At 40.6% G+C, this 16,437-nt stretch overlaps 1 protein-coding gene across 1 annotated transcript; it reads right to left on the minus strand.

Moving 5' to 3' along the window:
• Positions 1-3,019: 3,019 nt before the first annotated feature.
• On the minus strand, positions 3,020-16,157 carry slc5a8l (solute carrier family 5 member 8, like; the record flags this gene model as incomplete). The annotated part of the gene is made up of 15 exons (XM_080791106.1): positions 3,020-3,127; positions 3,511-3,596; positions 3,941-4,050; positions 4,412-4,593; positions 4,713-4,799; positions 4,951-5,018; positions 5,268-5,380; positions 5,617-5,705; positions 5,997-6,126; positions 10,770-10,910; positions 12,140-12,294; positions 12,976-13,043; positions 14,676-14,727; positions 15,007-15,072; positions 15,804-16,157. 15 exons carry the CDS (start codon positions 16,155-16,157, stop codon positions 3,020-3,022), a joined length of 1,809 nt encoding a protein of 602 aa, XP_080647232.1.
• Positions 16,158-16,437: the final 280 nt, after the last annotated feature.

Consider the following 16,437-nt stretch of genomic DNA (forward strand, 5'->3'; position numbering starts at 1 on the left):
GGAATAATTTAACCATTGATTTTAGACTGTAAAGAGACGGCACTGCACAGAGCTCCACGACCACCAGTCAATCATTCAACCTCTGCCCAGGGATGGAGGCTTGAAGACGGGGTAGATGGAGAGACATACGCCTGGCAGAAAATGACTTTCGCCTACTTGTAGGTTATCAAACCATGTATTTATATCGGTAAATAATCATGTTGATGCTAAATCAACATTAACATTTCATGTACAGCTGCTATTTAAAAAAAAAAAAAAAGAATTCGGACTCGGGAGTTCTACAGCAGAAGCCTATGGTAAGTGAATGGGAAGTCAAAATGACATAAGCGATCTTTATAATCTTAATACTTGGTCACAAACCAACTATTTTACAAGAACAATATTGATGTAACTAGAGATTAGACAAATTATCTATATTTTATATACACAGAATAATAAGTAATGAGCAAAAGTCCTGATGCGGCATTTCCTGGTTTTAATGCGGTCTGTCTCTCAGCGCTCCGCTCTGGGGCAGAGCTCAGAGAGCTGGCTGAAATTTGCTGGAGTGGGCGGAGCCTAGTGCGCGTTCATGTGTTTGAGGGCAAAACCTTACCAAACTGCAATACCTTCTTCGGCCACTATGTCCATTGCGCTTCAGGATTTTCTCTGGGTGTCTTCTCTATTGTATATATACTCTAAGGCTATAACCCATCGTTTTTGTCATTTCGTCATTTTTTTCAAATCTTCAAAAATGATGAAAAACTGCGCGCTATAGTATGCCGTACGATATGGGCTATAGCCCACGGTCCAAAATGATGAGAAACGAGGCTAACTTTTTTTTCAAAATTTCAAAAAACATGGGCTATAACCCATCGTTTTTGTCATTTCGTCATTTTTTTCAAATCTTCAAAAATGATGAGAAACTGCGCGCTATAGTATGCCGTACGATATGGGCTATAGCCCACGGTCCAAAATGATGAGAAACGAGGCTAACTTTTTTTTCCAAAATTTCAAAAAACATGGGCTATAACCCATCGTTTTTGTCAAATTGCGGAATTGCGGAAATTGAGGAAATTGAGGAAATGGTAATTGCGGAATTTGCGGAAATGGAAATTGTGGAAATTTATTTTTTCATTTTTTCATTTTTTTCAAATCCTCAAAAATGATGAAAAACGGCGCGCTATAGTATGCCGTACGACAGTGATACTCAACCTCAGGCCCGCGGGCCACATCAGGCCCGCGGGACCATTATGACTGGCCCACCAATGAAAATCTAAAAAAAAGAAGAAAAAAAAATCTGGAAAATGAAATAAAAATAAATAAATCTGAATGAAGTTATCTTTAATTACATTATTATAAGTAATACTATTAGAGTTATACTATTACTCGAACGAAAATAAAAGCTTGGGGGGGGGGGAGATGCAATGCAAATGAAAGACATATACTGTGTATCCCTATTCCCTGACATAATTTTATAGCTAAACGGACAGAATTCTATTTTATTTGAATGATGAAACCCAGCTGCCATTAATAGTTGGAAATGGAAATGGAAATTGCGGAAATTGTAATTGCGGAAATTGCGGAAATGGTGGAAATGGAAATTGCGGAAATGCGGAAATGGAAATTGCGGAAATTGCGGAAATGGTGGAAATGGTGGAAATGGAAATTGCGGAAATTGCGGAAATGGAAATTGAGGAAATTGCGGAAATGGAAATTGCGGAAATGGTAATTGCGGAAATTGCGGAAATTGCTCTTCACTTATAGCTATCTATTTTCAGGTAGATTGTTTTATTTTACTCAGTCAGCCATATCACTACTCATTTTTTTTCATGAAAAAGGTCATAGCTGGGTAATCTATTTTCAGGCAAATTGTGTTTATTGTATTTTATTTTACTCAGCCATAACAATTTATTTTCTGTTAACCAACTTGCTGGCTGGCAGGCAGGCAGACAGCTACTCATAGACAGGCAGACAGACAGACAGCTACTCATGGAGAATTGAACAGGCAGGCAGTCAGACAGCTACTCATAGACAGGCAGACAGACAGCTACTCATGGAGAATTGGACAGGCAGGCAGACAGCTACTCATGGACAATTGGACAGGCAGGAAGGCAGACAGCTACTCATAGACAGACAGACAGCTACTCATGGACAATTGGACAGGCAGGAAGGCAGACAGCTACTCATAGACAGACAGACAGCTACTCATGGACAATTGGACAGGCAGGCAGGCAGACAGACAGCTACTCATAGACAGGCAGGCAGACAGCTACTCATAGACAGGCAGACAGTAAGACAGCTACTCATTGACAGACAGACAAATAACTACTCATGGACAGACAGACAGACAGGCAGGCAGGCAACTCATGTTATGTTATTATGTTATTATAACAGCTACTCATGTTATGTGCAATAATTTGTGCAGTTATGGAAACAGCTCTTTGTGTTTATGCAAGAAAATGTAACACATTTATTTATTTACATATTGTGTGCATGCACATTGTACTTTGATACATTTTGCGAAAATAAAGCAATTGAAAGAGAGAAGTTATCAAGTATCATTAATGTCGTAATTTTATCTACTGGCCCCTGGCCCCTTGCCATTTTTGTAATGTGGCCCACAGGTAAATCTATTTGAGTATCCCTGGACTACACTATCGACATAACAAACATTCAATTATGAAAAGGACTAAATAATGTAGGCTATTGTTACTAAATTGTGCAGGAACAGAGAAAGTGCCATTGAATTCATAACATGCTGCCAGTGCCCCACCATCAGGCTACAGCCGCTACACAAAAATGAAATATATTTTGTACACAGACTTTGCATATTGGCAGCATCCCTTAAAAAATATATACTGTACATATTTATTTCAACATAAATACTTACATTGAAGTTAAAAGTGATCATTTATTTACAGTAAAATTTCCATTAAAATGTACCAGCATGATTAAGACTAGTGTAGCTTAAAAAAAAGTAAGGAGAACTAGAAAGAACTATTCTAAAATTCACACATTCATCCACGTGTATTTTGTGCTATCAAAATTTAGTGACTTTTTCCACATCTTTATCACTTATGGCTGTGAATTCAGTGTTGTCAATTCCTATCTTCTCATCTGACTCAGCCTTTTCTATGAACTTGGATGCCTGTAAGGGATAGAGTAGAACATGCAGTAAAGCATTTTATGGGCATTTTGTGTTTAATATCAGATAGGTCCATGTAGAGACAGGAAAATAAGAAGAGAAAGAATGGAGAGACTTGACGTGTCAAGTCGGGTTGGATTCAAACCCGTGTGCTCGCACTCATAAGAGGCATGTCGAGGTGCCAGGTGGTATACAGAAAGTAGTAGTAACTAAAGTTCAAAAGTGCCATACCTTGTCACTTTTAAAATCAAGAAAATGAGCAAATCAATTGCTGAGCTAGAGGCACCGGCCGTATATCAGAATTTCCGCCCAAAAACAATGATTGTATTGTGAAAACATATTTCAATTTACTAGCTTTGATTTGATACATGGAGCAATCTCTTTACCTGAGAATTGTGACACCATTTGAAACAGACCAGGTCATCCTTGGTCACAAACAAATCCGAGTTCAGCCTCTCCTGCTTGCAGCCACCTGCAGATCGACAGACACACGTACACGCAGAGAAATGAGCATCCAAGTGGAATTGTTTGGTTGCAGCATATTGAACAAAATCATCTGTGTTTCGTCTCCATAGGGTAGAGGAGGGGTAGCTGGCAGCGGTGGCCGAACGTTTTGCAGAAGCGGTCTTGATATCGGAAGGTCGCTAGTTCGTATCCCCGGACCGGCACGTTAAAATGACCACCGTTGAAGTGCCCTTGAACAAGGCATTGAACCCCTACTATGAATTGTTCTATGAGCAGGGCCTGGCTGCATGTAAACAAGTTATTGAGCTTAGTCCAGTTACCCCAGGTAAACATAGTAACTTTCTTTCTCACCTGTGATGATGCTCACTAGGAGGCCCACAATCACTGTGCACACAGTGCCCACAGGACAGAAATAAAGGTAGGACAGAGAGTACCATGTGTCTGCCAGGGCTGGTCTGTATCTGAGAGGGAATACATTGGATCAAAGGAAATAGAGCATGCACCTCCACTCTAGCCCCAGCAGGTGCTGGACAAAAGGCAGTACAAGAGGAGAAAATAGAGCCAGCAACACTGGTATGAAAAACTCAGCTCCACTGGTTTATTTGACTCAACGTTTCGATCCTTTAGATCAGGATCTTCTTCAGGAATTCCTGAAGAAGATCCTAAAGGATGGATCAATACATTTGGATCACCCATTGCTCCTGCATGTGACCCAAAATGCTTATTCTATATCCACTATTATGTATTCACAACACAAATTAGATTACCACTGTCAACAGTATTGTGCTCAGACTGCTCTCTGCAGTAAACTAAGTTACTCACTCGGGCTGAGCACTGGTCCATGACGGGGCAATGGTTGTAAAGTTCTGGCTCAATGTGCTGTTGCAGGTAGTGGTGTACAATGGGAGGGGAAGAGTCTTCTCTTCTGAGGGTGGGTAAATCTGGGCTCCGATACCCACCCACAAAGTTATGATCAGGCCGAAGATTAAACCTGCAAGACTTCCCTATATTTAAGAGAACATGACATGTCATGATACCACTATACTATAGCTGTTATTCATTTTGAATTATTTCATTTTGAATGTGCGTGCGAGCGTGTTCTGCAAGTGATAGGACAACTTACTTTTGAGTTTGCTGTTCGGAATAAGAGTCCTAATAAATAAAGACCAAGGAGTGGGCCGCTGATCATTCCAAATACAGACAGAGCTGCCTAAAAGAAGAAAACTGTCAGAGGGAATTGAATGTAATCCTTAATAACCAGCAAACAGGGGTGTGCTGTAAAACATGTTGAACAAGTTGAATTCCTCATGTCCATAAATATTGCAGTGATGCAAGCATTATAATGCGGTATATATCTTTACCTGCAGAATACTTCCCATCAGAGAAGCCACTCCTGCCATCCCAATACACACAAAACCAAAGAACACACCTGGGAATTGTGGGGCAAATTATGGCATGATTATAATCTTATTAAAAGACATAGCCACAAACTTTTCTCATTGAAATCTAGCTTATATACATTTCCGAGATGTTTAAAAGGTAAACCCTTATGACGGTGTGTGTGTGTGTGTGTGTGCGTGCGTGTGTGTGCGCGTGTGCGTGCGCGCGTGCGTGTATTCTGTAGCATAATTACGATTACATGATCAATTATGAATAGCAGTACTGTTGCACAACTCACTCAGGCCCATGTTGATCCAGGACAGCTGTTTCTGGGTCAAGTCTTTACAGAAGGGCCGTATGTAGTCCTCCCCGGTGACAGCCACCAGGGCGTTGATGCTGGAGGACACAGTGCTGTACCAGACACAGTGACACTCATTGAGAATAGCACGTCCATTAAGAATTCAAAACCAGTTGTAGTTTTAGTTTTTAATGTTTCAGTGGGAGCGTGAGCCACCAGGAAAGAATGTAACAATTTACCTGCTAGCATTCCATGCCGTTAACACATTTACGTCTCACCCACAACTACAGTATGCTTATACATGCCCCGGAAAAGGATAAACTGTACGTGTTCATTGGTCAGGCCTCACCTTAAGGTCCCACTATAAGCAGCAGCCACAAATAAGCCTGGCACTCCAGGATAGATGGCCAGGGTATCCATCACAAAGTAAGGAAGGAGCTGGTTTAAAAACAAATGTGCTGCAGTTTATTATATTGAGATTATTAGGATCCCCCTCAGCTAATCTTTCCTGCGCAGGGTTTCATAACATAACAATAAACAAGGCAATTACAAAACATTGACATTTAAAACTTGAAAGACAGTATGCTTTACATTTGAATTGACAATATGCCTCATACACCCCTGAGTTCCCCTTTCCCAGGGAACAAGAAAAAACATAAACCAAATCTGCCTTGAATTCTATTCCTGTTTTTTGTGAAGTGGCTATAGAGACATCGATGTCACACTTACCTGGTCAGGGGTGCTCACAGCACCATTAGTGAACGGATCACAGGTCTTGTAAATAGAGTACATGGTGAGGCCAGAAAACACAGCCAGACTCACAGTCAACCACAGTCCAACCAAGTTCACATACAGCGACCTGGAGAGATAAAAGACACAGTCCAACCACATGGTCACGTATACACATACAGCAACCTGAGATGAAAGACAAACCTGAGGCCAATTCTACAAATTACAAAACCAGTAGATGTTTGAATCCCAGTGCTGCCAGTGCTGACTGCCACCACAAAACGGAAATCTTAGTTATCGGAGATGGCCCCCACAAGGAACAAATATCTCACAAACTAAAATCCTGCTCATTAAGCACCAAGGATCAGGTAAAAAACCTTGGTGTCATACTTGACTCAAACCTAAGGCCCACATCAGCAACATCACAAAAGTATCCTTTTATCACCTGAGGAATATTGTCAGAGTCCGTGGGTTTCTCTCACAAGCTGACACAGAAAGACTGATGCACGCATTCATCACTAGCAGGCTAGACTACTGCAATGCTCTCCTATCTGGTGTCCCCAAAAAATAATTTGCCCGGCTACAACTAGTCCAGAATGCAGCAGCACGCGTACTTACCAAGACCAGACGGAGAGCACACATCACACCCATTTTAAAATCCCTTCACTGGTTGCCTGTTTTATCTAGAATTGATTTTAAGGTCCTTCTGCTGGTTTTTAAATCTATCCATGGTAATGCACCTACATATTTGTCCGAAATGCTCCCTGGGTACGTGCCTGGAAGAGCTCTTAGATCCTCGGGAACTGCTCTCTTAGAGGTTCCTAAGACTAGACCTAAGACTAAAAGGCATGGAGAAGCAGCCTTTAGCCATTATGGTCCTGTAATGTGGAACAGCCTGCCAGTTAACCTGCGGCTCTCTGAATCCACGGACATTTTAAAAAGAAACCTTAAGACATACCTTTTTAACATTGCGTTTAATTAGCTCATACCATTATCCTTGTTTATGTTTATCTATAATGATTTTCCTAAATGTTTTCTTCTTTTTGTCTTCTTTGTTTTTCCATCTCCTTTGGTGTTTTTATATTTGTAAACTGAAGCACATTGAGTTGCACTTGCTGTATGAAATGTGCTATACAAATAAAGTTTTGATTGATTGATTGATTGATTGACTAAGTAAGTGGTAAGTATGTAGGCTTCTCTGTTGTTAGCAACACATGCTAATGTTTCTCATCCTCTGCAACACCCATTCTCATACAAAAAACGATGGGTTATAGCCCATCGTTTTTAGAATTTTAGATTTTTTTTCATCATTTTGGACCATCATTTTGAGGATTTGGAAAAAATGAAAAAAACGATGGGTTATAGCCCATCGTTTTTAGAATTTTTGAAAAAAAAGATATCCTCGTTTTTCATCATTTTTGACCATGGGCTATAGCCCATACCGTACGGCATACTATAGCACGCTGTTTTTCATCATTTTTGAGGATTTGAAAAAAATGAAAAAAACGATGGGTTATAGCCCGTCGTTTTTAGAATTTTTGAAAAAAAAAGATATCCTCGTTTTTCATCATTTTGGACCATGGGCTATAGCCCATACCGTACGGCATACTATAGCACGCCGTTTTTCATCATTTTTGAGGATTTGAAAAAAATAAAAAAACGCTAAAAATAGACGTCTAAAACACGTCTATTTTTAGACTTGTTTTAGACGTTTATAAACAGAACATTCAGGGTTCTAGTCTCCTGAAGAACATTTTCAGTCCATCTAAATTCTAAAAGGATGGTTAAATATAAGTTCCCGATCATACCTTACATGCCAGTGTGGCACAGGAGATAAACCTGGGGTTTATAAACAGAACATTCTGGGTTCAAGTCTCCTGAAGAACATTTTCACTGTCCATCTAAATTCTAAACGGCTGGTTAAATATATATATAATCTGAGCTTCATAATCCAAAGGTTACTGGTTCAAAACTAATACTCAACCAATGCTGCAGTAATTTGAATTTTTCAAGGCTATATTTGTTTAATCATTTTCATCTTTTTTTTAATCGTCGCGAAAACCATGAACTATAGTTCATGGTTTTCACAACGATTTAAAAAACAAATGTGAAAACGACATAGGCCTACTATAGTTCATGGTTTTGGCCCATCATCTGACAGAATAGGCTGTGTATTTGCATACTGGGCCCTGATTGGTGGCCCAAAACTTGGTTGGAAAGTCCCTCTTTTATGTCTGGCTTCCAGGCCAGTTGGAAAAGGGCACACTGAGAGGTGGTAAGAGTATGTTAAATTGGACATTTTCATGGTAAAAGCTTAGCTGGACAGGAGTCTTTCAGACATAAGCCCCAACCGTTACATCTCAGGAAACAGGAGGAGAGAGCACCGTCTCCCGATGGTCCTCCAGCACCTTGATGTCATGACATGGGACTTGAACCTGCCAACTGTCTGTAGCAGAGGCAACCGGTCAAGCGCTCCACACCATTGAGCCAAGGCACCTTTGGGCATTCAGCAGATGTCTCCTGGTAATTTTGAGTTTTTATTTTTTATTCAAGCCTTGAAAAGTTCAAATTACTGCAGCATTGAGCTGTAGGAGGAACAGGCCTTGAACATGGAATGTCTGTACTGAAAGCCTGATGATTAGACCATTGCACCATCAGTCAGACACTCTCAGGCAAAGTCTCCTGGTAATTTTGAAGTGATCTTTTGTTCGTTAGCCTTCAGTTAGTAAAGTTGAAATAACACAGCATCCTATTAATCAGATGTTTCTTAGCGCTGTTGAGGTCTTCTTTTGTATGATAGTGTAACGGCTGGGAATCGAACCCTGGTCTCCCACGTGGAAAGCCAACATCTTAACCACTACGACAATTAGAGTTTTGAGGTAGTCAGGCTGAGGCTGTGAGCCACTGCTAGAATAGCAGTAAATGAAGCTCAATAACTAGCATTAAACTTTAGGAAGAGTGGGATTTGAACATGAACTCTCTGTGCTGAATAACCCCTCCTACACCATCACTCAGTAACATCTGCCTCTTTGTACTGTTGAAGCGATCTTTTGTATGTTAGCCTTCAGATAGTAAAGTTGAAAGAATCAAGAGTTGAACATAGAATCACGTTCATCAGAGTGTAACACCCAGGAATCGAACACAGGTCCCCTGCACTGAAGGCCAACATCTTAACCACTAAGCCAAAGCAACTGCCTATGGCTCAGGGGAGATATGAGACTTTTGAGGTCATCAGGCTGAGGCTGTGAGCCACTGCTATACAATAGCCTTCAGTTAATACACCTCTACATGTTCAAATCCCTGTTCTCCTATCGCTTAAGTTAAATAACTCGTAAACTACAAAACATTTAAAAATAAAAAAGTTCCAGCATGTGTCTCCACAGTATGCTGAATGATAAAAAGTGTGAATGGAGTTTCTAGGTGAAAGTGATTTTTGACGTGCCAATGTCTGCCATTGAACCCCATTGTAAATTTGAAAGCACTATATTTCTAAAACTATGAAACATTTCAAAGATTCCTTTTCAGGCAAACATGTCCACCGTAAGATGAACCTAAGTAGGCTAGAATGGGGTTGCTAGGTGTAAGTATGTAGGACTAGTAGCATGCCAAAGTTTGTGCTATTGCCATAGAGAATGCATAATGTTTCTTATCCTCCGCAACACCCATTCTCATACACCGCTATACTTTTAAGTATGTTGCGGTAGAGAGAACGTCTGTTTCAGTAATGATAATTTAATAATGTCAGATTGAATCCTCGTTCTTCATCATTTTGGACCATGGGCTATAGCCCATATCGTACGGCATACTATAGCACGCCGTTTTTCATCATTTTTGAGGATTTGAAAAAATAAAATGAAAAAAACGATGTGTTATAGCCCATGTTTTTTGAAATTTGAAAAAAAAAGTTATCCTCGTTTCTCATCATTTTGGACCATGGGCTATAGCCCATATCGTACGGCATACTATAGCACGCCGTTTTTCATCATTTTTGAGGATTTGAAAAAAATGAAAAAATGTAAAAAACGATGGGTTATAGCCCATGTTTTTTTAAATTTTGAAAAAAAAAAGTTATCCTCGTTTCTCATCATTTTGGACCATGGGCTATAGCCCATAACGTACGGCATACTATAGCACGCCGTTTTTCATCATTTTTGAGGATTTGAAAAAAATGAAAAAATGAAAAAAACGATGGGTTATAGCCCATGTTTTTTGAAATTTTGGAAAAAAAGGTTATCCTCGTTTCTCATCATTTTGGACCATGGGCTATAGCCCATATCGTATGGCATATCTGGTTATGATGCCTCTCGGGCGCCTCCCTAGGGAGGTCCTCGACGCACGTCCCACTGGGAAGAGACCAAGGCGCAGTTTGAGGAAATACATCGACTCACTGGCCTTGGAACGTCTCGGAATCCCCCAGGAGGAAGTCACTAATGTTGCTGTCTGGAACACTCTGGTGGAGCTGTTGCCCCCGCGACCCGACTACGGATAAGCGGTTGAAGATGGATGGATGGATGCTGGAGTGAGCGAGTGAGCGAGTGAGTGGCCGAGATTTGGGGTATTGGAATTTGGCCTTAAATTCCGCAGTTCTCACACTTTCACTTCCTGACGCGCTGTAAGCTTCTATATCTGCTATTTTTGAATAGCCAATGCGAAAACATAAAATGACAGATCCTTTCCCGGTTTTAATGCATTAAATGTTGTACACACTTTACGTCACACACACACACACACACACACGACACATCAGCAACTTGACTAAGTTGAAACACTTACATCTTGGCATGCATCATGGTTTTGCAGGAGATATAGCGCTGCACCTGGGACTGATTGATGGAGTAGATGGATAACCACATTATGCTGCCACCCACCACAATGGTCCAGAACGAGTGACGCTTCAGGGGGTCTAGATCAAAGCTGGAGTGAAAAGTGAACTGCTCTTAAAAATGGTACAAAATGGACTGTATGGTGCCTTCTACACTGCTTAAAGGGATATACGGTATAGTTCACCCCCAAAAGGGACATTTTTTTCAGGTGAAACCTGACATACAACAGGCCCGTTTTCAATAGCGACCTAGTCATTAATGGGAGTCGCCCCCATGCCGCCTAAGCCAATGGGAGCCGCCTAAACGCCGGCAGCCATCATTGGCTGCCTCCTAAGCTATGACACGGGCACGGCGGAAGTCTGCAAATTGGTGTAGAAGTGTAGACATATAAACATTTCAGCGGAGCGGACTCAGCGGAGCGCCTCATAAACATCACCTAATGTTATGAGCAAACTGGAGAGTAGGAAAGATGCACAACGGAGCCAGTGTTTGTTTCACCTGACAAATATGACTATGTCATATTTCTTGTTTCTTTGTGTCTCTGTCTCCATAGGAAACCACTGCTGGTCATCACATTATTGGCTTAGGAATGCAACAAAAAACAAGAAATATCCATGAATTCAAGACTCCATGGTGTGAGTAAAAGTCATTTCGGGGTGAACTATACGTTTAAGGTAGCCTATTAGAAGTATTGATCAATAAGTTAAATGTTATTAAATCAGTACAATTAAGGCATCACATTTTCTAAAACATATGAATAAAAACATCAAAAAGGGATAAAAGTCAATTGCCTGCATAGGGCCTAAATGGAAACAAGGTGCTGTTCCCTTTTGGACTGATCCGTTTGACTGTTGCCGTTTATACATTTCTGTCAAATAAACTATTCAAAAAAACAATCAATCCTTCTCCTTTGCTGTGGTCATTTTGATTCATTTTGAAACCATACTCTATTTTCAAATACTTTCCACTGGGTTTTTTTTTGTTGTTGTCAGGAAATGAAACTGAAAAATGAGTATAGATCAAGGAAAGGAAAGGTACTATGTTTACCAGGGTAACTGAACTAAGCTCAAGAACTTGTTTACAGCCAGTCCCTGCTCATAGAACATTTCATGGTAGGGGTTCAACAATGCCTTGTCCAAGGGCACTTCAGCGGTGGTAATTTTAACGTGCCGGTCCGGGGATACGAACTAGCGACCTTTCGATATATCAAGACCGCTCCGCAAACCGTTCGGCCACCACCGCTGCCCCCACCGCTGACACTATCACAACTCAACAAGCTAGTTAAAACCAGTTTGACCAGTGTAGCTGTGTGTACTTTACTCGAATGCGTTGAGTCTGCCTCCGTCACCAGCATCCTGCCAGATCTTCCCCAGGCCTCCCTGCAGCACGGCTCCCCTTGCTATGACGGCAATGAACCCAATTAGCATGATTACCATCTGCAGCACATCAGTCCAGATCACTGCTTTCAAACCGCCCTGGAATAGAATGACAGCTAGTCTCAATTATTCACTATATACCCATTCTGACCTGAGATCAGATTCTAAAAAATGTCTTCTACATCCTGACAGTTTTCCATTCTGACCTGAGATCAGATCCTTCTAGATCCCGCCTAAAATGGGTTAAACCATCGACAGATTGAAATTGTGTCATGCTCAATTCAAATGATAAAGACAACATACAATGTTACAGTATAGGTCTAAATTATGTAGTAACATTTGGACTGAGAGGTCATATAATTAGTAATACATAATATTAATTATGTACATATTCCATCCGATTTTGCTTCTCAAATTAGCACAGGGGGGAAAGAGGGGGGTTAAGTGTCTTGCTCAGGGGCTCATACCCTGTTTCCCAGGCGTGCTCTCTAGTCTACCTATTCAGCTATGGCCTCAATACATAAATAATGTAATAATTCAATAGTATAGTATTTGTTAAAAAACGAGTTAATTAAATGTGTGCTCAATACTCAATATACTGTTTGTATATATACACTATTTTACTTTTGATTTGATGTAGTGCATAGTTTATGCCGTTACAATGTGCATCCATTTGGTAATTTTTTATTTGAGTACTGCTTTATTTTAAACTTTTCATCAATCAATCAATCAATCAATCAATCAATCAATCAATCAATCAATCAATCAAATACTACCAACCAAAGTGCAGTAGATGATGCAGACCACACCTGTAGCCACCAACACTCCCCACAGGTCCAGCCCTGTGACTGAATAAATACATGAAAACAGTATACAATTAATGAATGTAATAAATAAATCAAAACGGCTTGAGTTAAAACTGCTTATGACATTCATGATGAGATGCACTTTACTAATTAGATACTCCTTTGAAACCACATTCAATGTGTAGGCTACTTTGTGAAAGAAAGAAAGAAAGATAATTTGATAGTTTGAGTTTGAGAAACTATACACAAGATCTCTCAGCAGATTCTGCCTCAAAAGACAGCTGTAAAAAAAGAACAAAACAAGTGACCTTGACCTACCAGTATGTAGAAACAAACCATAAATGACTGAACAGGAGCCATGCCTTTGATCTTATCATCTTAGGGAGTGATGGTCATGCTCCTCTTATCGTTTACTTTCGGGAGTAATGCTTATTCTGACTCCTTCCACTAATTAATAGTGACCTGGCATATATGTCAGTACACTGAAATATGCCACTATGCTTTTTCATTCTTGCCCTTTACTTCTGGCGAATTACAGTATACTAATCTGATGTCTCACTGTGCTCGAAAATGTCAGCCACCTAGGTGGAAGTGATACTTCTATGGTGAAACAATAAATAAAGTAAATCATAGACTTATGATTTGCAGAACAACTTCAAGCAATGATACACTCAAGGTTGTGCTGTTATAACTTATATAGCCCTTCTGCACATTGTCATTGTTTGTCTTGACATGAAATATTAGTTTGATATTGCAACTTGTGTTTATAACTTGAGTGAGTGATTGTCACAATTGCAGTACAAACTTGTAGTTCACACAACTACAAACTGGGCTACAGTAAATACATTCTATTCAAAAAAGATTGTTGAACAAGTGTAGACAGTAGACATGATTCTTTCTTTCATCAATGCAAGTGTCATGTACATTTTTAGGCTTTAGACTACATTATTGTCTTGGACAAATAATAATGAATTAATAGTGGTGACACTGACAAGTAACCATTACATTTAATGTTAATTAAAAATGTTCTTTCATTTTGTCTCTAGACTGATACTCATACAGTCACAGACGGTCAGCAAGTGCCTTGGTAAAAAAAAAAACAGTACGCTCTGTACTCTTCTTATCATTCAAGATAAATGATTCATTGAAGATCTTTCCAGTAATTGAATGGGCCTCATAACTGTATAGTTGGTAACTGTCCAGTGATTCAGTATTTACTTTTTACTAATAATCTTTTACTTAATCTTTCTATAGCCTTGCTGCACTATAGTGTATGAAAACTTTCCACGTCTACGCCGGATTTTAAATCCGGTTTCCTGCACAAGTGCTGATGTCTATAGGTGAGACTTGACTTGATATATGATCTTCTAAATGTCTCAATTGAAGAGCAGGGAGAAAAAAACACAACCACCCCAATTGTGTTAAAAGTTATATTGCATTAAATACTGTACCATAAGGATTGGACAGAATTATGATTTTGTTTTATTTTATGACCGTTACATCGTTTACAAGGCTTTCTTTGGGGTCGACAAACTCTTCAGCTTTGCGAGAGCAGCGGCGGGCATCAACTGAGAATAACCTTATAATGGACAAAAACAACATACTGTACTACTAGCTTGAAAAATGTCTAATATACTGTACAAAATTGCTTCAAAATCCTGTTTCAAGACTTACTTTGGTTGAGCGCAAGAGCTGGGGCATAGATGACCATGCCAGTGTAAAGGATCTGACCCCGGGATGGAAGAAGAGCCAGCCATTAGATGATTGGATGTAAACAAACATATGCCATGCACATTAATGAGCTGTGTGGGGATTCTGGGTTTCTGGATTAAAAATGCACACTATAAAGTCAACAAGGAAAAAAGACAGATGTCGTTAAATATTGCAAATTTGTGCCATTATTATGAGCTGGGGGGATTTGTCCCTCTCTTTTCATTCCAAACACAGAAGGCTTTTTTTTTTTTTTTTTTTTCTTTTTTTTTTTACAGCTGGACACTTTAATTACCGTTTGTATGATGTACATGGTTGTCCCGATCAACCGGATTGTCTTGTTGAAGCGCATTTCCAGGTACTGGGAAAGGAAGGGAGAGCCCAGACACATTTAAACAGATGCTTTGAGTTGATTCAATAGCACTTTTTCATCTACATTTCCCAGATGAAAGTAGTTTTGTTTTTTGTTTTTTTGGCACACAGTCTTAACCTAAAACCATGACTCAACCATGTTCCCAATTCCAAAACAACAGACTATTTCCTTGAGGTGCGTGTGTGTGTGTGTGTGTGTGTGTGTGTGTGTGCGTGTGCGCGTGTGCATGTGTGTGTGACTACTGTACTGTAGACAACGTGTTGTGTGGCATTTGGACACTGAATAACTCTTCATGGCCTTGAGGCCCTCGTCAGTTTTAACCCAGATTTACTCAAGATCAATCATTACTTATACGTCAAAACGTACAACTATACTGATTGTGTCCTGCCCCTTCTCTACTGTCTCAATAAAGTAAAAGCAATCAAATATGGTCATAGTTGATTATACCTCTAATCTCCCATGACCCACCAGTGAAGGCAACCTTGAAGAAGGCCGATAGGTCCAAACGTTGGATAATAATAAATATACAGCATCGTGGCTACGAGTGTGCGGGCCTTTTTCTCCTTTTTACTTATTTACTGCCTTAGGCCAGCACCTCACCAACACTGGTGTGCGCCCTTTCCTGTTTTGTCAACCTTTTCTCTCCAGCAAATCACTTTTCTTCAACTGGCAATCTCTGTTAGGCATTGCATATACAGTATATTATGTCTCCTTCTTACCTCATAGGTGCTGGTGATCCCCAGTCTGTAGAAAAGGGGGACAAATACCTCAGCAGTAATGACGGACATGATGGCATAGGAAATGCCAAATATCCAGAAGGCGGCTCCATAGCGGTAGGCCTCGGCTGGCGTGCCTATGACGGTGATGCCGGACATGAAGCTGGCAGTGAGTGACATGGCGACGGGCACGGCCGTCATCTGACGTCCGCCCAATAGGAACTCCTCGCTGGTGGACTCCTTGCGGCCACGAATGGCCGCGATCAGGCCAATCATGGCGGCCCCCACGACTATTCCGGCGAAGACCACATAGTCCCACACGGAGAAAGAAGCCACGGGGCCTCCAGTGGCAACCATGGTTATAGTTCGAGTTCACCCGAAGGGTCCTCCTGGTTGCCGACACCGACTTTATGATCTCTCCTTCTGAATGAGGTGATAGGCTACTTCGATTCCACAGGTCTGCTGTCTGAGGCAATCCTGCTAATGTTTAATTTCCCCTCGATCCACCACTTGGAAGTCTTCTCACAATTCAGTGTCGGGACTGAATTTCACAGTCACTGAACAGGGCGCTATGTCATACACAGACACACGCGTACGCACGTGTGCGCGCGCACACACACACACACACACACACACA

Source organism: Protomyctophum bolini, assembly GCF_963924005.1.
Source record: "Protomyctophum bolini genome assembly, chromosome: 2".
Taxonomy (NCBI): Eukaryota; Metazoa; Chordata; class Actinopteri; order Myctophiformes; family Myctophidae; genus Protomyctophum; species Protomyctophum bolini.